This window comes from Apis florea, unplaced genomic scaffold, assembly GCF_048593485.1.
Source record: "Apis florea isolate Af1SG1 unplaced genomic scaffold, ASM4859348v1 contig_1914_pilon, whole genome shotgun sequence".
Taxonomy (NCBI): domain Eukaryota; kingdom Metazoa; phylum Arthropoda; class Insecta; order Hymenoptera; family Apidae; genus Apis; species Apis florea.
This window is the reverse complement of record NW_028256504.1, coordinates 1,736,421-1,759,675: the sequence shown is the minus strand read 5'-3', so window position 1 is coordinate 1,759,675 and position 23,255 is coordinate 1,736,421. Positions and strand designations below refer to the sequence as shown.

Sequence of the window (23,255 nt, the reverse complement as noted above, 5' to 3'; positions counted from 1 at the left end):
ATACGCTGCATAATAGGAAGTAAGTCTCTCCCTCCAGGTTACGGTTTATGAGCACACACACACACACACACACACACACTGTGTCTGCTGCGTGAATCGGTTGGATACGTGGAAAGAAATCATGAATGGGCGACAAGCGGGAGAGTGACTCGAGCGGGCGAGCATTACAGAAGAGGAAATCGCCGTCGATTACAATTTTTAATTATCTCGAACGGAGTTTGAGTTCTTTTCTCTCCATTCTTCGGTATCCTGTTCGCTCGTTATTCTTTATCGCAGTTTTTAAGTTGGATTAAGAAAGAAAGGTATCCTCGTACGATTGAATTTGTTCCGCCGTAACGTGATCGAGCTCGGGATGAGATCTTGTGAAATTTCTTCTTAGAGAGAATTATTGGTTAATGGAAAGGGAAGGATATAGGGAAAGATGGTTAAATTTTTAATGTATAAATGGTTATATTTGTTTCATATGTATGCACGTTGAAATATTAATATATGGTAACAATTTATAAGTATAATATATTTATATCGTTCAAAAGAATTAATGAATTGGATATTTTAGATTTTTTTAAAACAGCGCGAGGAGTTTGGAAATATATTCTGGGATAAAAACTTTCGTAAATTATTCGTGAAAATTACTTTCACGAGAACAACTTTCGTTTCCTCGAATTTTCAGACGTAACGATTTTGAAAATGCCAATAATTATTTACGACTAGCGAAAAAATCACTTGCAATATAAATAATTCCCTAGCAAAAAAAATATTCCTTCGATACGAAAATATCATTGAGATGCGCTCGAGAATAAAAATTTTCTTCTTCTTCTTATTATTATTATTATTATTATTCCACTCCCTGCAGCATGTTGCCCATCAACAAAGAGAGGCAAACCCTTTGCGACAACCTCTTCCTTCCGCCATCCTCGCGTGGAACGAGCTCGATACGATGGAATCGGTCGAGCCTAACTGATTCTCAGCGGCAAACCTACTCTCGTATGCATTCCCATGCCCGATATCCTCCTTATTTTCCTCTCTTTCTCTCTGTCCCGCTCCGTGGCTCGCCTTATTCGGACATGTCAAGCTAACCTCCTCCTCCTCCTCCGCCTCCTCCTCCTCCTCGTGCACCGACGAGTTACAAGTGCGCCTCGTGCATAGGCGTCGTGCGCGCGCCTCTTTACGTTGCCTCTTTGTCGGCCGCGAGAGTTTCTGCTATACGTCGTTATACCGTTGTTTTCCATGCGGCTGGCCAAGTCCACGCGAGACGCTTAAATATCGGTGGTAAAACCCTTCACGGTCCGCTTCTCTCCAAAGAAACGAATCCTCGAACGAGCAGGAGGAGGTAGTGGTGGTGGTGGTAATCCTTTGGACGCATGCGTGAACAGTAGCCTCGACGATACGCGAAAGCGACGTACGATATGATATTTTACCAAACTGGTTTCGAGCCGGGCAAATCAATCAAAATTTTCTTGCGAATTATAAAAGTTTCTAGTTCGAAACTGGCTTCTATACAGCACGTAACTTTCTCCAATCCATTCCTGTATTAATCATCGTTGGTACTCTAAAATTTGATCAATCCAGATTGAATATAATAATACGAATTTTTGTATCTCCAAGTTTTGGCGAAAGGATCTCGGGAATTGGACTAATCGGAAGGTGAAACGGTGGAAGAGTCGGTGTTCGGGACAATGGAGGCATCGAGGAGGTACGCGAAACCATGTCATTAGCGCAGCACCAGAACACGTGCCCCATTATACTCGGTTTCTGCCGACCGAGGGTCGCTCGACAAAGGCTTTCCTTGTTTCCACACTGCAAAACTTTCCGCCGCTCCCTCCCTCCCTGCCTCCCTCCCTCTCTCTCTCTCTCCCTCGTCTTTTTCCACCTCTTACCTCCCAGTAGGAAAACAATGAATGGAATTATTGACGCGTGCAACTTTCGAAAAACGCAGAGATGCACGCGAGGAAACGAGCTTTTTCCTCTTTGTCGAGATGTCGCCATCTTTTTCAACGGAGTGCTCCAATGCACGCGAGCAACAAACCCCTTTCACAGAGAGAGGGAAACTCATCGCGCCTTTTCACGCGTGCATAATTCGCTTGCACGCGTCCAACGGAGGCGTCATCTCGAGTACACAAGACGAGAATATCGTATTTATATACTCGATGAAAGCCAGGTTATTAGGATTATCGTGCTCGATCGAAAATTATTGGAAGATAATTTTTTTCGTGAATCGAAGGATGGAAAATTTTTTTAAATTTTTAAAATTTTTTTTTGCGAATCGACAACTATGGAAAGAAACTTTTGGTGTGGTGATGTGGAAACGCGTTTCGAAACGCGATTTAATTTACGCAAGTCGAATTGATTATGGTAATTGTAATCCAAAGATATTTCCGGCCAGCGCGGAAACGTCGCTTATAATATTCTGACACTCGTTCCTCCCAATGTTTCCGCGCTCCACCTTGCCACGATCTACTTTTACGATCGCCAATTGCGCAATACGCCGTGTCGTAGAAGTTTATTTAGACTTCGATTAATGTATGTATATATATATATATATATATATATAATAACCGTCTATAAAAGATCGATGCAAGTTTATTTCAACGATAAATCGACGAGGTTAACTTTGTTCCACGTTAACGGCAAATGGAATTGCCTTCGATGCGTATCTAAATATTTTATACAGATATAAATGAACTAGTAATGAATGTGGCGTGTAATGAAAATAAATAACTATATCTAGTTACATATATATTTCCATCTCGATAAAATAAATCGCGTGTATACAGTTTTGAGATAGGCAATGATGGAACGGTACAAGATCGTGGAGATACGATTGTTCGAGTTTCTTTTCGATAGATTCGATAAATTGTAATTGAAACGTTAATTAATCTACACGTCGTTCGTCATTCCACGTATTTCGACCGGGGATATGGAGGCCAACCTTATTGTTTACTGTATTCTAACCTCAAAATATATATATGTACAGATCTGTAACACGTTCTTAAATTATTTAATAATTAATTTTAACCATCTTCAGATTCCTTATGCTTGCAATTATTACTCACTTAAAACTCGAAGAATAATTTATTTTGCACTTGAACGAAATTATTCGTCTCTTTTTAATTTTACTTTGTCGAAAAAAATCTCGTTTTAGAATCGTGTTCGATAATTCAGCGCGAGTGAAAACACAGGCGATGGGAAATTGGCGAGCAAACAGAGACAAAGAAAAGAGGAGTAGCGCTTTTTTTTCCGCGCTCGCATTGTGCCTGGGAGTGCATTAAATACGTGGGAGTCCGGAGATATCTCTAGTAGGTTACAGGAAGTGGGATTCGAGTACCTTGCGATTTCACTATTGGACACTCGAGGCGCTTGTGCAGAGATGTAACGAGATGTACTGGCGCGAATTCACGCCCACGCTCTTCTCAACCGTCTCATTCTCGCTTCGATCCGTTTTATTTTTTCTTTTTTTTTTTTTTTTAAACCGATACTTGACTTCTTCTCGAAATGAACTCGATAAATGAATTCGATCTTGCATCGAAACCATCCATTCGAGAGTATTGGAAAGTATTTGATGAGTTTGAGAACGTAAAAAAAAGAAAGCTTTATCTCTCGTGTTTGCATTCTAACTTGGTATTCGTGTTATATGCAACAATTATAGCACTGAAATAGAAAGAAACGAATTTGGAGAAAAAAAGAAAAAATAATCGAATTACTTTTATTGAGATGAGATAAGCTAATGAGATCAAGTTTTCTCGATAATTGATTGATAAAGCTAATGGAAAAAGACAAATGTTTAGATGGTATCGAGAAGGGGATTTTTATACTTTCAATGCCTATTTTCGTTTCAGACACGCCTCTGTCACCAATGGGGCCGTCGTCGCCGAGTCAGGAGGGTCTATTCACGGATCTTCGCCTTTTGTCCTTGGAGAAGCAGCTCAATATCGAACTCAAGGTAGACCATCGTTTCGAGGAAAACGACAAAAGGATGATAAATTCGATCGTTTCGTCTCTTCGTCAAAATTATATATATATCAATTTGAATTAATTATTAGCAAGATAAGAGCAAGATTTTAAACAGCATTGAATAACAGTATTGATGAAAAAAGAAAGAGGATGTTATAACTGTAAAATTGCAGGGCTTGTCCAGAATATCTTGATATCGTGCATAACGAGGATATTTCCTATCGCGGGGAGACACCAGGGTAACAGTTCTCGTTGCATGAATCAGCAGAATGAATCGTCAGGATTTTTTTCTCCCTCTTTCCACCAAAGATAGCCTCTCGTTTCGTCACACTTTAATCGGAACAGCAAGCTTTGAACTTGTTTTTCCATCTCCATATTCATTTCGACTCGTAATCATTGATCTGATCATAAACGGATGTTATTATTCAAATCTGGTTTCTGATAAAATCCAAGAATAACTTTTATCAACTTTGTGAATGTGTGGAGCCTTGCTAAGAGGGAAATTCTGCTGGTTTAAAAAAAAAAAAAAATATTGTTAACGTTTTACACTTTCGGTTGATAATAATTTCTAATGTGATAAACATTCAAGCTAATTGCGTTGATTTCTGACTCAGATCAGAAAGTTTTCGACAGAGGAAATCGTCAAATTTTTTGGCGTTCAGCCAGGCCCGGGGATGTCAACGAATTTTCAATGTCCAACAACAATCGATGTATGCAGAGTATCCCTACGTCATATTGCGCGATCAGTTTCGTGTAATAGGTTTAAACTATCGAGCTGGTGAATACTTACAATGTTTAGAAAACGCGTAGTCGTTTATCAGATGTTGGCGTGGAAAGGCGAGCAGCGACAATGCCGAAATTTTCCTTCAAAAAGGTGAACCGTTCAACCATTCTCGATTTAGGGGAAAAAGCTAGTGTTACTTTAATAAATTGTAATACAGAATTCGAATATTTTTTCTTCAGTAACTTCATAGCGATGTAACTCTAGTGAATTGTTCCTTCTTAATTTGTAAGTAACTTTTGATTTTTGTACACTGTGAAATGGATAAACACTTTAAGTTGTTCTTTTTAAAAATTAATCGAATTCGAGGTGGTCCAACCAAGATGTGTACCTGCACGATTTAAAAACCAAATGAATCAAATTAATATTCGTAGTGATTCGTCTTCCCTGTTGAAATTGCAGGTGAAACAGGGGGCGGAGAACATGATCCAGAGTTTGACGAGCGGAAGGGACAAAAAGTTGCTGCAGGAGGCTCAACAAATGCTCGACGATTCTCGCGCTAAAATCGAGTTCCTACGTATGCGAATAATGAAAGTGCGGCAGGCTCGTCAGCAGCAGCACGCGCGAGGCGATGCACCACCGCCGAACGGCGAGACGACTAGCAACAAAGGTACAAAATTGACTCACCGCGAGGACGACTTAATTATTGGCAATTAAGTTTCGTGCGTATATATTTACACACGCGTTCTTACATATTGAATAACCGGCCGAATATGGATGATAATTTAGATGAGATATTACGTCCGTCCAATTCGACATCTTCTTTTTTACTTTTTATTACCTAACGCTTCGACTCAGCAACCGGTGATTGCATAAATGATGCTCTCTTACGTGATTGTATTTCTTAATATACATTGTATTTCTTGGATCGCAAGTATATTTTTTAATAATTTAAAAATATTCGTGACAACATCGATTCTGTCGAACAATTATTAGATTATCATTACAAATTCTAACGATAATATTTTAAACTAATTTATTACCTTGCATATCGCAGGAAATATTTATGTACACGCTCCACGTGCGCTGCACGTAACACCTCTTTTATCTCCTCGATTCGAAGTTCATTATTCACTGAAACAAAAAACAAAAAAAAAAAAAAAAAAAAGAACCAAGTAATATATATATATACATATTGATATTATTTGAAGGACAATCCATTCTCGCGTGACGCAAAAACAATCTTGCCTTCAATGTGTAGATATCGAGTTATCACAGTCTAGTTCTATTAAATCATCCATCCGTTCGGAATTTCCTATACTTTCCCGTACTTTCAATTCCCCACAAAGAAAAATCGCTCGAGCGAATATAAAACATTGTCACTCGACTCGCTGTGAGAATAATAATCGTTACATAACTCGTTCAATATATATATATATATGTACGAAAACCGTGATGGATAACTTTCTAATTACAGACAGGTACGAGCCTAGTTTGGAGTTGGCGTTGGAGGAAAGGGTGGAGGAGCTTCGACATCGTTTACGGATCGAAGCCGCGGTCGTGGAAGGGGCTAAGAACGTGATACGCCTTTTACAAAGTGCCAAAGTCGCCGATAAGAAGGCCTTAACGGAGGTACGTATCATTTCCTGCTCGATACGCTGTCTCCGCCATATTGGAAATGTATATACTCCGATAATGAAAAGCTTTTGTGTACATGTTGCGTACCCGGATACGCCGTCTAAAGAGAGCTATTGATAGGTGTATTCCACTTAACAGACACGTAGCCCCTTTGAGAGCCGCGTGTATCATTGTACACAGCCGCGCCAAGAATATTCATTCGCATCTATAATAAAATCTCGCTCGAAAAAAACGGGAGAATTCGAAATGGATTCACTCTCTTTCACGTTTATTTTCCGGAAGAAAAAAAAAAATCACGAACGAGATCCCATTCTGTATAAGAATATACCGAGAATACTTTTTCTCTCTGATTCGATAATAACGTAAATAACGGGGATTCGTCACGAAGATTAACGATTGTTGGTAACACGGTTGCTCGTCACTGTGACGTAGGTAGCGTTGAATTCGCCATATGGTCGAGTTCGATATCTCGAAGTCGAGCGAGCGCCGAGTTCGACTACGTAAACGACTACGTCGAGTTTGAACGGGCAAGTGGCGCGTATACGCCACCGGTCTCGAAATAGAATTGCCTAATCCCCGCTACCCCATCGTCTTTCTATGACGCCTTTTCGGGTCGCGCTTAGTTACCACTTCTCGAGGGGAGAACCCAGTCGTAAGCAACGCGATAAACCAACGACATGTGCGCCAATCAACCGCGAACTCGACAAATGTCTGCATCGAGTACTCGGACATTCCTGGAGATATCCGTAGATAATTCACACTACCGTCGATAACAGTCGCAAACTATGACCTGAATATACCGAAGACTGACACGATATTATTCCACTCGTGGAGTCGTACTACTACCGTTGGACGTCACCACACTTCTGCCTACGATTCTGATACAACACGTAGTATTTCGAGAAGACTGACGTGTCTGTTCCGCGAGATATCGAAAGAAATACAGCTGTGAACGTTGGAGAGAAAGCGATTTAAGAGAAAAAGCTCAAAAAAAAAAAAAAAAAAGAGTTCCTAGTTTTCAGAGAGCGAATGGAAAAAGCTCTTTTCCGTGAAGCACTTTAAATTCCAAGACGGAAGAAATAGAGGATGGACTGACAGAAATAGAGGATGTTGCACGTTGAATAATTATATATACGCTCGTGGAGACGAGAGCCACTTCTACTTTGATCGAGCCTGTTTCGTTGTTCGAGGAATCGAACGAGATAAAGACAGGAGAAAACGTGCATTTATTCAGACTGGTTAATTGGATAGTATTTTTAAATTTTTCTCTCTCTTTCTCTCTCTCTCTCTCTCTCCTTTGGAAGTTTTCGTTACGTCGACGTGGGTGACGTATCTGTCAGTAGAGGCTAATCTTATACAGCGAATGGTATTAAAAGTTTCATCTGGTTCCAGGTATATTTGGTCCGACTGTACGTTGCTCCAAATTTATATTGTGCTAATTATACCTTGGGACGCTGCTCTAACGTATGGTTTGTCACCTTACGAGAAACGAGCGAACGACTCGGTAACTAAACTCCTCGATATTCCAGATTCAGATTTGTGCACTCCGATAAATTCAACTGAAAAGAAAAGTGCTCGTACAAGAGTGTGATAGTTGATCGATTATTATTATTATTATTATTATTGATCTTTTTTAAATAATTAATCAGCGCTTGGAAAAACTTAAGAAAAACTTGACTCCTCTACGATACAAGAGTCTATTTTATAATCTCGATACGTAATATCGATACGACGAGAGATTCTGAAATCGCTTGAACCACGGTATAACACTGATGCTGAAAATAGATGACGGAGACGCAGTATCGCAGAATTGCCGTCTTTCCGCGAACAACATATGTAATATATGTACGGATTTGTGAAATACTCTCCGAAAATATTTTCGTTCGCATCGAGGGCGTTCGATCAATTTTTATAACAAATTACGTAATAAAAAGTGGCGAAAACGGATCGTCGAATAGTATGAATGTATAATAAAATTCAACGGTAACAACGGAAAGAAGTAGAAGTGGTGCTTCCATCTTTCGCGAAATCGATCGACCGTTCGAATGTGCAGCGGAACGACACTGAGAAAGGAACGAGGGATTTTCTTCGCGAGGGAGGCGAAAAACAGTTCTGCGAATGGATCTTCGCAACGAAACCGATTAAACGCTCGGGACGATGATGTTTTGCGGTGGATAACAGCGTGGAGAAGGTTGAAAAAAAAGGTACGACATGTACGGGCGTCAAGGCGATTCGAGTAACGCGCAACCACCATGGTCGGTGCGTGCAGAAGTTACGATTCGCCATAGTACACCGGTAACTTCGGAATCTAGCCAAACACCCGTAGGTATATCATCGACTGTCACGGATTCGGGCGGTGTTCGTATGATATATCGATGGAATACTACCAGTCAATCGTCTCCATCGCCGACGATCCCAGTCATCACGACTTCCGGGCCATCCGTGTCTTCTGGCTCGTTTGGCTTTCAACGAGGAAACATATTGTTCACTTCGACGCCACCACCAAAATCCACGCAAGGATCTTTCACGATTCCAAGATCAGGATCGTCTGGAAACGATGAGCATACGCCATCTAGAGGACGTGGCGCGAACTTCTCGGATTCGGGCTACAACAGTGAGCGATTTTCACCTAATTCGTACTCTAGTTTGCCTGTTCGTCGACCTTCCCAACAATATAATCGTCGATGCAGGAGCACGTGCAGTATTGTACTGTCCGCTGTGGATGGTTCAAAGGAAGAAAACTACAGCAAAGTAATCAGCAATGAAACCGTTAAGCATTCGTATGACAATTCTTGGCGCCATCCCTCGGCGTACGTTTTCTCGCGGCAACAATTCACCACAGTACCGGAAGTTTGCGAGGACTGCCCGGAGGATGGCGCTTCCAGTGCGCATGGAACGCATTTTTGCAGTAGCGTAAAAGAGGAAGTTACGACGAAGTCGACCACGGTCAGCAAAGATGCATCTTCGCAAACGACGGATATAGAATCCCGAGAATCTTCGTCGATGGTCGCTGACAAGAACAAAGTGAGGAGGAGAGCTGCTACTGGTCTCCGTTCATTGGACGAGCAGAAGAAGAAGAAGGTAAATTGTTTTCTTTAGTCAGTTTACAATCGATCTCAAGTCGAAAGTTCTAAGTATTGTTAAAATTCAGCCAAATCCTTCGAAAGAGATAGTATTTATTGTTCATCTTCATCATCAACTAACTCTGTTCAAATAACTGGAATCGTGTGAAAACCGATGGCCTTTTTCATCGATTAATCCTAAATTTTTCGACTTAAGATCTGTTGTAGATCGACCAAGTTTTATTTCTATGCGATTATTTCTAAACGAACAATTTTATATCGCGAATATCTGATTTTAGCCAGAAAGTCGGTCGGCAACCACAGCTTCAGAGACCACAAGCATCGGTCCTTCGGCGGAATCGGAAAAGTCTGATTCCTCGACGAAAGATGACAGCGCGAAGAGGAAATCACGAACCGTGCATATCGACGTGTATTGCACCGGGTCCGATGACGACGAGAATGTCGATACATCGAGTGAAAACGAATGCGAAACTCCTATGACCGTGTTCGAAAATCCAGACGTGAAAGTGACGCATACTCGGGTAGCGGGTAACGTTTTGCCCAGGGGATATCAAGATGACAAAGCTTTTCTGAAACGTGCCACGGAACGACGATGCGACAGCTTTAAACACGCACCGATGAGAATGCCCTCTATAGCCAGTTCAAAAGGTTATGATAGCGACGATGTTTTCAGCTCACTTTATCCTTCGCAATTTAGTTCGTACAGCGCCTTGAGAGATCCTGATTCGGCGCCTTGGTCTGCCGCGTCTTCAAACGTGGGTATTCCATTCGATTATGATTCGACTATTGCTACCTCGGCCAAAGATACATTTTCTGACATAGAATCTTTGATAAACGCTAAAACAGACTTAACCCGTTGTGACAGTTTCGAGTATGCTAGTAGCACCGATCGTGAAAGGATACGCAGGATGGAGGAAATATGGGCAAAGACGGAGGACAAAGAGAAGTATTGGCGTTCACCTCAAATCGAGCGTAAACATTTGTTACGGAATCGAAAGATGAGAGAATATTTGAAAAAACACGAGGCAGGATGGTCGTCGGGTGACAGTGACGTGGAATCTGACGAGAGCGGTGCAATTGGATGGAGTTTTGTGTCCGGCAAGGAAAATCAAGAAGGAATTAAAAAAACTTCGTCCGTTCGAAGAGCGAGTAAATCTATCGCTGAAGATGGGGAACTTTCAAAGCAAAAGAATTCGCAGCAGTATCATTCTGATTCAACGCGTAGCGACAGTATCCCTCATCTTTATACTTTTCGTGATCAATTCGGTTCCAAGACTCCTTCCCCTCTTCCATCAAAAGTACCTTCGAGAGTCACTTCTCCATTTATGACGCCTCAGGGTGAAAGAACCGACCATATTTTAAAAGCCTCTATATTCGGCACAGTGGTGAACGCATTTCGAAAGCCAGGCCATCATATAGGACCTTCCAAGAATCCTTCGTGTTCCTGCGAGCATTGTCAAAGATATTTCGAGGAATTGAATTCACGGGAACGTTCGCGTTCTATAAGCGATTTCGAACGACAAACAGGATTTCGTTTAAGGAATGAGAAAAGGATATTTCGTCCGATCCCGAAAAATGACAATTCTTAAGACTTGATATTTCATTTATATGTTTTTGAAGGTTTTTTTTTTTTTTTAAATAATAGTATATATGTTTCACGATGAAAATTCATTGAAAATATGATGAGGGTTGTGTTTTGTAATATATAAACGTGTGTTAAGTTATATTTATTGAGTACAATATTCCATACTCATTATCTTTTTCTATTTATGATTGTTATAAATTGCTAAAACATTCTGCTGAATATAAAGCATTTATATAAGCTAACAAATAAATACATAATTATTTATGCTGTTAATGCTGTTAATAAATGTTGATTATATTAGTAATCACACTTGAAATCAATTATTCCTATCATTGTAAAAATTTATTCGAGATTTACGTTTCGCTTTTTTATCATCTTTTGAATTACTTTAGGCTCAAGCAAGTCTTGCAGAATCGAGTAGAAAGTTGGATCTGCTGAGATTATCCCTTGAACTCAGAAGACAAGAATTACCACCTGACAGTGGTACTGCTGCTCAATTGAAGAGAGAATTGGCTAGTGTGCAATCGGCTAGCCCGGTTCCTGTGACTTACACGTCGTTACAACCATTTCGTGGCCCTTTGGAGGGTAAAGCTACGGTGCCTGCTTCGGTTTCAAGATGTGCTGCCGTCACAGGACAATTAGAGGTGACAAAAATTTGAATAATGATAATCTCGTGTAATCTTTATGCGATGATAAATGATGGATATATTTACTTGAAATTTTAGGTAAGGTTAATGGGATGTCAAGACTTGGCGGAAGAAGTGCCTGGTCGCACAAGAAGAGAACATCCAGCAAGTCCAGATCTACGCAGTTTTGTTAAAGGGGTTACAGGACGTAGTTCGAGCAAATCGTATAGTGTTAAAGATGAAACAAGTAGTGAGCATTTTTTTTTTTTGCAAATATTATGAAATTACATTAGGAATTGAATATTAAAATTAATTTCTCTTTTGTTTGTTACAGATGATATTATGGCAGTTATTAAACTGGACAACCAAACAGTAGGACAAACCAGTTGGCGACCGTGTTCTCAACAAGCTTGGGATCAAAGGTATTTCTTTGTTGTATGCAATATTATTTTTTTTTGTGAGAGGTATCATCTTTATATGTTATCATTTTATAATAAAGAGAGTACAAATATATCAAAATATATGCCTACGTTGTTTTTCTAGGTTTTCCATCGAACTAGATAAGTCGAGAGAACTTGAAATAGGCATTTATTGGAAAGATTGGAGATCTCTTTGTGCTATAAAATTTTTACGTTTAGAAGAGTTTATCGATGATGTTAGGCACGGAATGGCTTTGCAATTGGAACCGCAAGGTCTTCTCTTCGCGGAAATTAAATTCTTGAATCCTATGATTTCAAGAAAACCTAAATTACAACGTCAACGCAAAATCTTTAAACAACAAGTGAAAAATTTCCCAAGAGCTAATCAAATGAACATCAATGTTGCAACTTGGGGTAGACTTTTAAAACGATCGGCAGCTCCTTCATTGCACAATTCAAGAAATTCTGAAAGCCCACCATCAGGTACGATTATATATTCTTGATTGTGTTCTTTACACAAATTTTAACGTTGTACAAATTTTTATTTGTAGGACCGCAACCTTTACAACTAGTTTTTGATACCTCGGTAGAAGATAAACCGGAAACACCTGGAGAGTTACCTGATCCGGAGAAAGGAGGCTTAGGAGGCGCTAGACCATTAGGATTATCGACTTCTAGTAGTAGTCCTACATTACCACGTCCTCCAGAACACCCACCACCTCCACCACCTACAATTACAAAAAAACCTTCAATGCCCGCACCTCCACCACCACCAAAATTAGATCAAGAAGTAAGTCATACGAAATTCATATTATCTTTTACAATTCAATTTTTTTTTTCTTTTTGTTATATTTATCAAAGTGTTATATAGAAGAGAGAAGTTTTACATTATATTTTGAACCTTCTTAGCGATATCATAATTATCCATCTTGTTATAAAGTATTTTGAAACTATCTAGTATTTTCTTTTATTTGAGAGGTTTAGGGTTTGGTACACTGGTTATGGGTAAAAATCATGTAGAACACATACAATATATTATACATAGATAGTTGAGTCGATATACTGGCTAATGTTTGTACATAGTATTATACATTTTATCAAGGCATGTTAGAATACTTGATATACTGTCAATTGCGTAAGATATTGCTTCGAAGATAGCTAAAAATATATCTTTTTAATAGTAGAACGCGATTTATAAAAAGGCAATTTTTTATATGCTTAAAATATACAAATCTTTTATTCATTTTTTTCTTTTTTTTTTCTCTTTTTTTGTGTTTAAATTTATATTATATTTTTAATTCTTAGCTTTTTTTATGCATAGTTGTTTCCACAATGTTTGGCACCAATATGCAATGCAATATGTAATGTGCATTGTGCAATATATAGTATCCCTTCAACAAATTTGCAGCAAACTCCCTTCAATAACTGAATCAATTTATTTTCTCAAATTTATAATATCAATTCACAATATCTAATTCTTAATTCTATTACATAAGACTTTGGTACGTTACAGTTTGAAATATATTGCAATCTAAAGTAGCTTTTAGAGCTAAGCAGATAGTGATGTAGTTACAGAGTGCATTAAGGGAGTTTGATTTCCTGCACAACGAAGAAAAGGGGGGTCTTCAGGGGGCAAATTTGAGGCCTCTTGTAACAGAACCTCGTCCTGTGCTGATTGCACCACCCTCTCCGCGCACACCCTCGCCCCAACCCGTCGTCGAGTTTCCTGAAGATGAGGTATATACCTCCAATACACACAGCTTTATTTATTTACGTGATTTTAATTTTTATGCTTCTTTATTACTAACATATTGAATATAAAATTGTTTTTTTAAGTTATTGTAATTTTTTTTTTTTATTAAAGTAACTTATTTTTTTATTATTTTAATGGTTTTCTCATTAAAAGCATGTAATCAATTTTTTTCGCATGATCGTATATGCATATTATGTATCAAGGCTTTATAATACTAAACTTGTAAATAACTATGTACTTTGTATGTTACATATCTATATCTTGGCCATTAATGGCGCAATATTTCATTATTCAACAGTTTTAGGTTTTTTTTTCTCTTAAGATAGAAAAATATTAAATATAAAACATATTTTTAAAAAAAAAATACATTAATAATGTATTTGTATTGGATTAAAATTATTATTATTATTATTAACAAATATCCAACGTATATGTATATGATAATTAAATAACAGCTTTCCATACTATCAATTAATATAAAAATAAGTAATATAAATGTGCAGTCATTATCTTATGATAAACACGATATTTCAAGCTGAACATTTTAATGATTATAGGTTGTATACGAAATGCCGAATAAGCCTTCTCAATACAGAGACAGTGCCTACGAATCTAGAAGACATTCGCAACTTACTGGAATGACCATAGATAATTTTAGACTACTCTCTGTTCTTGGCCGCGGTCATTTCGGAAAAGTAATTCTATCGCAATATAGAAATACAGGAGAATACTTCGCAATAAAAGCGTTAAAAAAAGGAGACATAATAGCGAGAGATGAAGTAGAATCTTTACTTTCAGAGAAGAGAATATTTGAAGTCGCCAATGCTACACGTCATCCTTTCCTTGTAAATCTTTTTGCTTGTTTTCAAACTGAGGTATATATATATATATATATCTTTTTAATTATTTTTAATAATAAATTTTTTTTATCAAAATATCAATATTAAATTTTTATTTCTATAGGCACATGTGTGCTTTGTAATGGAATATGCAGCTGGAGGAGATCTTATGATGCATATACACGCGGATGTGTTTGGAGAGCCACGAGCTGTATTTTATTCAGCTTGTGTTGTATTAGGGTTGCAATATTTGCATGAAAGTCGAATTATTTATCGGTAGATATTTAAATAATCATATGATTAATTTATGTCAAATATGTAATGACGATAATTTCGTTCAATTTACAGAGATTTGAAATTAGATAATTTACTATTGGATACAGAAGGATATGTAAAAATTGCGGATTTCGGTTTGTGCAAAGAGGGAATGGGATATGGAGATAGAACAGGAACATTTTGTGGTACTCCAGAATTTTTAGCTCCTGAAGTGCTTACTGAAACATCATATACACGGGCAGTTGATTGGTGGGGTCTTGGTGTATTAATATTTGAAATGCTTGTTGGTGAAGTAAGTAATATCCAATTTAATTTTTTTTTTTTTTAATTATATGTTATAATCACTAATATTAATTATTATCTTTTTATATAGTCACCATTTCCTGGCGATGATGAAGAAGAAGTATTTGATTCCATTGTGAATGATGAAGTTCGTTATCCGCGATTTCTTTCTTTAGAAGCAATTGCGATAATGCGGAGGGTAAAATATTAATTTCTTAAATATATATAAATATATAAATATTTGAAATAATATTGAATAATATTGAAATAATTTTTCTTATTTATTTTCTTATTTATTAAATATAGTTATTAAGAAAAAATCCTGATAGAAGATTAGGTAGTAGTGAAAGAGATGCAGAAGATGTTAAGAAACAAGCATTCTTTAGGCATATAGCTTGGGATGATTTACTTCTAAGACGTGTAAAACCACCATTTGTTCCAGTAATTGTAAGTATTAATTGTGTTTAGTTGTTTTTTTATGTTGATTGGAATATTCAATAAATATTATACTAGTAATATATTTGTATTTGTATTTCAGCATTCTGTGGAAGATGTTAGTAATTTTGATGAAGAATTTACATCAGAAAAACCTCAATTAACTCCACCTAAAGATCCTAGACCACTTAGTGATTTAGAACAAAGTTTATTTAAAGATTTTACGTATATGGCTGATTGGTGCTAGCCATAATTATGTTAATCATCTTTTTGTTAAATTTGATACGCAAATTATTTAGCGTTTTAATATATTTTCAATTTTAGGGGCAATCAAATTGCAATTAATAATACCGATGATTATATATTATTTGTTTAATTTTCAAAATATGTTCCACATTTCATAATGTTATGTATTGTACAGATGTTTTATTTTTAATATCATGATATAATCAGACATATAGAATTAAAAAAATTATGTTCACAACAACATACGAATCTCAGGTTTTTAACTAATATGTATGAATGTCAGATTAACTTGTAGTTATACATTTATCACAATTGTTTCCAATATATAAATAATTATAATTATTTGACACACTTGAAGTAATCAAGTGGAAGATCAGCAGTAAAACATAAATTGTATAAGCATTTTTATAGTATGTTCATATTTTGATACAAAAAACTACAGTTTGGAACCGAAAATTTATAAAGATTTATATCATTTAATTATAAATCATTAGATCTCATAATAATGATTCAAAATATTGACCAAATATTCGAAGGAATATCTATTTGAAATTTTGACTACTTTTACTTAGTACATTCATTTTTATGTATAGTAATTGTTTTACAATTATTCTACGATTATTCATTTAAAATAAAGGATATTTACTGTATAAAAATATGATTCATAAAATGCAGAAAATAAATCAAAACATAGTTGTATTAGGTGTTTGAAAAAGTTTTAACAAATTCCATTATAAGTAGATTGCATTATTTTACAAAAAAATCAAATCAAAAACCATGATTATATAATTGATTTCTTTTTTTGTAAAATAACTATTTACTTATAATGAAATACAAAACTTTTAAATGCACTTAATATTTGCTCATGCTCATGTGATAATGAATTGAATGAAGAAATGGCACTATGTATAACAGTGTTGATCTATATAATCACAAAAAAACACTGGGCGCTTTAATTATATTAGTCATGTGTACCTAATCATTAATATGACCAGAAATTAAGACCAGTTATTACATTTAATTTGACAATTTAACTATATCAACTTTTCTTAATCAACAACTCTTGCAGGTTTAATTCCTATAATCTCCTTTATCCATTTGTATGCATTACTTAGTTACTTATTTTCATATTTTCAGTATGTGATAGAATACTTGTGGTGTTCTAGTGCTATACCTTGTAAATATATAACCAAACATTGAAAAGTAATAATTCATAAGATTTATAAATACAAGATAGTTTAGTTTGATATCCAACACTGTGTCAGGCGTAATATCTCAAGTTCATATTTAGCATACTGTTAATAATTATATTTACATTTTAATCTAAACATCACTACAATTTACTCATATTTTTTAAATATATTTTTGGTTTTGTGAATGAGTATGAATATCTTATACAATCATCACAAATGTATACATTATATGTTACTTATATTTGATAGTGTTTTGTACTAACATTATATCGATGTCATTTTAGAAATTCTTTCTTTCATATTATATTGGAGCTTATTTAAAACAGTAAATTTATTATTTCCGCATAAATTATTTTCAAAAATATCAATAACAGTATATAATACATTATTTAACATTAAGAATCATATGCATATAATAGTAATTTATCCTGTAACAATATTATTAATTCATCAAGTTTGTTCATTTAATAGTTGATATGCAAATGTATAAAAGAATTTTTTAAATGGAACCTATTACAGTATTTTTAAAATTATTTATAAATTTAAATTATACTTTTGTAAAACAATATTTGTTTAAAATAAATCTGAAAAAGAATAATATAAATGGCTGATTATTTAATGATTAGATTACTGTGATAGCAATATCAAATGGTTTCATTTGAAATTTTCTTATATTTTAATTTTAGTCATATAAGCTTGAAATCATTAATCATATTCTTAAAAACAGTATTCAAAATTGTAAAACAAAAAACTAATCATGTCATTTGTGATAGTTTCGAGTACATCTCGAATTCTAGTTGCCTTAATGCACTAATAAATTAATAACTGTTTGGTAACTATTTTATACAGAGACCTTGTGTATTAGAAATGAAAACCTTTACAAAGGTGCTCATGTAACACATTATTCCTAATGTGCCTGTTTTTATACAGTTCTCATATTAGTAGATCTTAAAATCTAATTAAATAATTATTATACATGATTTTAGTTAAAATATATACAAACATATATCTTTACATTGTATAAACATGGACAAGAAAATATGGGAAAATATAGGAACATTGGGATGTTTATCTTCATTGTCTATTAAATATTTCTATTTAAATAAAAATAAAATATTATAAATTGGATTAAATTTTCAAAAAATTCGTAATAAAAATAAAAAAAAAAGTATACTGTTTCGTTAAAAGTTAAAGAAAATGTTTATTTTTGTATTTTATATGTAAAAACATTATATTCTCATGTGTTGAACTGCCAAGCAACACACTTCAATAAAAAATAAGTCACTTTTTATTAATCAATATTTTCTTGTCAATATATATTAATGATATACTCTATAATATTTAAGACATATATATATACATATACATATACATAAATGGTAAATATATATATATATTATATATATTATAAACGTTAAAAAAATATTACATTAAGATGTATACATAAGTAGCTTTTATGGAAGCGACGTTCTTTATATATACTACGACGTTAAAAATGAAGTGCGTCCAAAAAATACTAATTCAAAGATGTATATGTATGATACAAGTGTCGTAAATTTTTTTGTAGATAGATTTATTTTGAAAACTCAAAGTAGATTTGTTAAAATATACTTTCGTTACGTATTTTTATACATACAAAATATCGTAACACTATTAAGTTTTAACCTTAGTTTAGATTGTTTAAAATATTTATCTGTAGTTAAAAATAATGAAACAGCATGTGCCTCATACTTGCAGTGTTTACTAAATCATAGATAGTCTGACACGATAGAAAATGCTTATAATATATCATTAAGCAATAATTTATTTAATATTCACATTTGCAAATGGCAGCTTAATACATATCATTTTAAGTAATTATATATTTTTAGTAGCACTTCTAAACTTTACACATTTTAAATATATAAATAATAATTACTTTTAAATATATAAATAATAAACATTTAAAAGAAATATGACAATTTCATATTTTTTTAATCCTTTTTGAAAAATTTGATAGAATTAAAATATGAAGATTAAATAAAGTAATAAAATAAATTTTATTTATTTGTTATTTTATCATTATGACTTATATCAGAATCCGTTATTTTATTATTATGGCTTACATCACTATCTTTATTAGTATCTTTATTAATATCTTTATCTAAAGATTTGGCTAATTCATATAAATAAGAAGTATTTTTTCTTATTTCTTTTTCTAAATTTAACTTTTTTTCTTCTTTTTCTTTCATCAATTTAGTTGTTTCTGGATCAATGGGTTTCATAAGACCTTTAGAAGCTTTATAAATAATGCTTGTGCTGTCTTCAAGTTTAAAAACAAGAGTTATCCTATTAGAAAATATGTAAATCAATTTATGGATTATACAATTAATGATTATACAACTCTTAAGTTTTATTATCTATAATTTTTATTCTTACTGTTCAACATTTAAACCTTCTTGTATCTTCTCTATTGTTTTAAGAGAAATATTACACGATGTGGGCCAAGGTACATATATTTCTGTTTGAGAAGTTTTATTTTTTTTTACTTCTAAATATAATAAATCTAAATTTTCATTATATTTGTAATCAACTTCCCAATATCTCTTTGCTAAATATAAGTAATAATTATTAGTGATATTAATTTGTAAATTATATTTTAATCTTATTTAATTACCTTCGCATAGCTCAATGTAAACATAAAATGTTGTGCTTATTTTTACAGGATCAGTGCAGCCTAATTTTCCAATATGATAATACTAATAATATTAAAATAAATTAGTTTTAAATTTATTATATTTGAAAATTATTTAAATATTATTATACTTACACTAGGATGACATATATCATACATGATTAATAAAAAATAATTTTTGTTGGAAAAATAACTTTCTTTTTATATGAAAAAAATATGAAATATCTATATTATATTAATATATAATTAAACAACGATTTTAATCTACATATTTCAGATTCAAAAATAATATTTTCATTTGAATAGAATATAAAATAAAAAATATTATTTTATATAAGGTTAAATTTCTAAAATTAGTTTAAATTTACACTATACATACTTGATATTTATACATAAAGAAAAATTTATTAATACAATATATGAAAAATGAAATAAAGTTTAATAATGAGATAATAGTTAATAAAATTTCAATATTTTATACACATAACACACAAGATTTATGTAGTACAAATATAATATACATGAATTTTGATATCATATACTAGACTAGATATAACCATAGATTAGATATAAAATAGATATATCATTCAATACTTTTTTGTATCATTCAATATGTAAAAATTAAGAATAAAAGTTTATAAATACAAATAAAAATATTTTCAGAATGATAAATTTCAATAAATTAAAATATTATTAAATTACTTTTAAAATTAATAAATTATTAGTAATAAAAAATTTATTAATAAGTTTAATTATAATATTATAAATTATTATATTATATTAATAAATTATAAAGTTAATAAAATATTAAAAGAATATTGAAAATTATAATATTTTAATAATTATATATTTTAAAAGTCGTCTACAGACAACTATTTACACCGTTATCGATACAGTAGTCGACACGTAACCTTGTACGCTAAGTTATAGTTACGGAGTGGGGAGACGCTACGCGCCAATTCTACTTTAACCGCGGTAGTGTTTAGACGTAGTGGAGCCATGTTACATTTATATATAATTTATATGCGTATAAACTTCGCGTTTAAAAAATATATGTTTATTTACGAGTATGATAATTAATTCCATTTATTCATCTACATATTACATCATATTTATTGAAAAATAAAAAATTTTTATTGCATCTTTCCTGATTGGTGTATTATCTACAAAAGATAAGTTGTATGTTTTTTAATTTGATGATTGATTTATTATTTAGATATCCAGAGGGCATAATAATAGAGATATTTCGATATTCGTGTATACTATACTAACTTATTTTTTTATTTATTTTGTAATTTAGTATATTTTTATTTAATTAATAATTTTTTAAAAATTTTGATAACGAAATTAATAAATTTAAAAAATTTTTTTGTATTCTTTTCTTCAATTCTAGTCAATCTATCTAAGGTTAAGGTTATCGGTAACTTTTATTATATTATAAACTTTTTAGTCAAGATTTCAATTCAATTATTGCTTTATTTTATTATTATTTTAATTATATACATTTATTATACAATTTTAATTTTTATTTAAGGGATTATTGTTCAATTGCACACATATTATTTCGAGGAAATAATGATTTATTATATGCATTATCATGGACGATTTTCTTGTATCAGGTAATATTTTACTTCGTTTTTACAAAAATAGATATATTTAGAATTTTACTCTTTCTTTATTTGTATTGAAACGAGTATATAATAATTAATTTTATTTTAAATTAAATTATTTCAGTGATACATTCTTGTTTTAAATGCACTTCTTTATATTATTTGTATATATAAATGTTTTTTTCTTTGATTGTTTTACTCGAAGTTGAAAATATTTCTTATAATTCAATTTTTTGACAAAAAATTAAATATTTGTGTTCGTGTTCGACATGTTTCGATTTGTTTTTAAGCTATCTAACATGTCTTCTCTCCTAATTTTGCAATAATTCGATAATCGAAATCGTGCTGTAAAGCATCGTAGTGTTGATAATTGTGGTGTTAAGACGTTTTTTTCTTGAAATATATGATTTTTTGAATAGTTATTTTTTATCATTTATATATTCAATTAATATGTGTTTATTAATATGATTGAAAGTTTTTTGAGTGGTGAAATATTCTTTTATTTTTATTAAATTTATTTGAGGGTTAGAATTACAAATAACTTATACTTTTATAAAATTTTATAAAATTAAATTTTAGCTTATCGTTTAATTTTAATATAATTGATTATTATTTTATTTTAATATAATTAATTAATATATAATTGATATAATATATTTAATATATTTATAATATATACAGGTTTATCGTCGAATTATCGAACATATCGAATCTTTTTCTGATTTCTATTTCGATAATCGAAATCGTGGCGTCATTGTGGTGTCGATAATTATAGTGTTAAGACGCATCTCTTTTTCTCGAGGTATGTAATTAGTTTTTCGAATAATTTTACTTGCATAGTTATTTTTTCTTATTCGTACATTCGCGTAGTCAATTAATATTTATTTATTAATATAATTGAAAATCTTTTGAGAGCTAAATTATTCTTTTTTTCTTTATTCATACATTTGAGGGTTAAAGTTGCAAATTAGTCATATTATGACTTTCTAAAATAATATTTCAGCTTGATTATCGTTTAATTTTGATATAATTAATAATTATTTTACATTAATATAATTAATTAATATAATTGATTATTGTATTTATATTATATATAAGACTTGTTATCGAACTATCGAACGTATCGAAACTTTTCCTGATTTCGATAATCGAAATTGTGGCTTCATTGTAGTGTCGATAATTGTGGTGTTAAGACGCATCTCTTTTTCTCGAGGTATGTAATTAGTTTTTCGAATAATTTTACTTGCATAGTTATTTTTTCTTATTCGTACATTCGCATACTCAATTAATATTTATTTATTAATGTAATTGGAAATTTTTTGAGAACTAAATTATTCTTTTTTCTCTATTCATACATTTGACAGTTCAAGTTGCAAATACGTCATATTATGATTTTCTAAAATAATATCCCAGTTTATTTTGATTTATTATTGATTTATTAGTATTTATCGTTTAATTTTGATATAATTGATAATTATTTTACTTTAATATAATTAATTAATATATAATTGATTATTACTTTTATAGGACTTGTTATCGAACAATCGAACATATCGAACCTTTTCCTAAATTCGATAATCGAAATCGTGACGTCATAGTAGTGTCGTTAATTGTGGTGTTAATACGCATCTTTTTTTCTCGAGGTATGTAATTGATTTTTCGAATATTTTTACTTCCTTAGCTACTTTTTATCATTCGTACATTCATACAGTCAATCAATACGTGTTTATTATATATAATTGAAAGTTTTTTGAGTGGTAAATTATTATTTTTTTTTATTCATATATTTGAGGGTTAGAGTTAGAAATAATTTATTTTTTGACTTTTTAAAATTAAATTTCAGTTTAATTATTATTTTATTTTAATTTAATCGATCTATATAATCAAATCTATATATAGATTCATTTGAAAGTCTTATTTTATA

General features: G+C 32.4%; 3 protein-coding genes and 1 long non-coding RNA gene across 10 annotated transcripts in view; 2 read left to right on the top strand and 2 right to left on the bottom strand.

Annotated features, from left to right (window-relative positions):
• Positions 1-17,900, top strand: part of Pkn (serine/threonine-protein kinase N) — a 31,704-nt gene extending 13,804 nt beyond the window's left edge. For 2 of the 4 annotated variants that reach the window (XM_086913265.1, XM_086913283.1), the window contains 15 exons: positions 3,837-3,940; positions 5,135-5,342; positions 6,150-6,304; positions 11,371-11,622; positions 11,704-11,854; positions 11,939-12,026; positions 12,148-12,506; positions 12,575-12,813; positions 13,593-13,760; positions 14,334-14,651; positions 14,740-14,891; positions 14,964-15,183; positions 15,265-15,372; positions 15,480-15,620; positions 15,712-17,900. In XM_086913265.1, coding sequence (XP_086769391.1) covers positions 3,837-3,940; positions 5,135-5,342; positions 6,150-6,304; positions 11,371-11,622; positions 11,704-11,854; positions 11,939-12,026; positions 12,148-12,506; positions 12,575-12,813; positions 13,593-13,760; positions 14,334-14,651; positions 14,740-14,891; positions 14,964-15,183; positions 15,265-15,372; positions 15,480-15,620; positions 15,712-15,855 — 2,807 coding nt within the window. In that variant the 3' untranslated portion in view covers positions 15,856-17,900. The remainder of the gene's footprint in view (positions 1-3,836; positions 3,941-5,134; positions 5,343-6,149; positions 6,305-11,370; positions 11,623-11,703; positions 11,855-11,938; positions 12,027-12,147; positions 12,507-12,574; positions 12,814-13,592; positions 13,761-14,333; positions 14,652-14,739; positions 14,892-14,963; positions 15,184-15,264; positions 15,373-15,479; positions 15,621-15,711) is intronic. The other 2 variants (XM_086913269.1, XM_086913275.1) reach the window with 2 other exon arrangements.
• Positions 3,690-5,231, bottom strand: LOC147658597 (uncharacterized). Its single transcript, XR_015293715.1, has 3 exons — positions 5,064-5,231; positions 4,742-4,985; positions 3,690-4,676 (listed from the first exon to the last, which is right to left on the bottom strand). It is a non-coding gene; the product is annotated as an uncharacterized LOC147658597 (long non-coding RNA).
• On the top strand, positions 6,965-11,282 carry LOC147658596 (uncharacterized). Its single transcript, XM_086913295.1, has 2 exons — positions 6,965-9,391; positions 9,672-11,282. Exons 1-2 carry the CDS (start codon positions 8,522-8,524, stop codon positions 10,980-10,982), a joined length of 2,181 nt encoding a protein of 726 aa, XP_086769421.1. The 5' UTR covers positions 6,965-8,521; the 3' UTR covers positions 10,983-11,282.
• Positions 17,901-18,833: 933 nt separating the features above from the next.
• LOC100865182 (tRNA-splicing endonuclease subunit Sen15) lies at positions 18,834-20,303 on the bottom strand. Of its 4 annotated transcripts, none has more exons than XM_012495184.3 (5): positions 20,101-20,293; positions 19,857-19,918; positions 19,704-19,785; positions 19,466-19,637; positions 18,834-19,375 (listed from the first exon to the last, which is right to left on the bottom strand). In XM_012495184.3, exons 2-5 carry the CDS (start codon positions 19,878-19,880, stop codon positions 19,087-19,089), a joined length of 567 nt encoding a protein of 188 aa, XP_012350638.2. In that variant the 5' UTR covers positions 19,881-19,918; positions 20,101-20,293; the 3' UTR covers positions 18,834-19,086. The 4 variants fall into 4 exon arrangements, with proteins under 4 accessions (XP_012350638.2, XP_086769477.1, XP_086769481.1 ...); XM_086913351.1 differs by having other exon boundaries at positions 19,857-19,946; positions 20,101-20,269; XM_086913355.1 differs by lacking the exon at positions 19,857-19,918 and having other exon boundaries at positions 20,101-20,303.
• Positions 20,304-23,255: the final 2,952 nt, after the last annotated feature.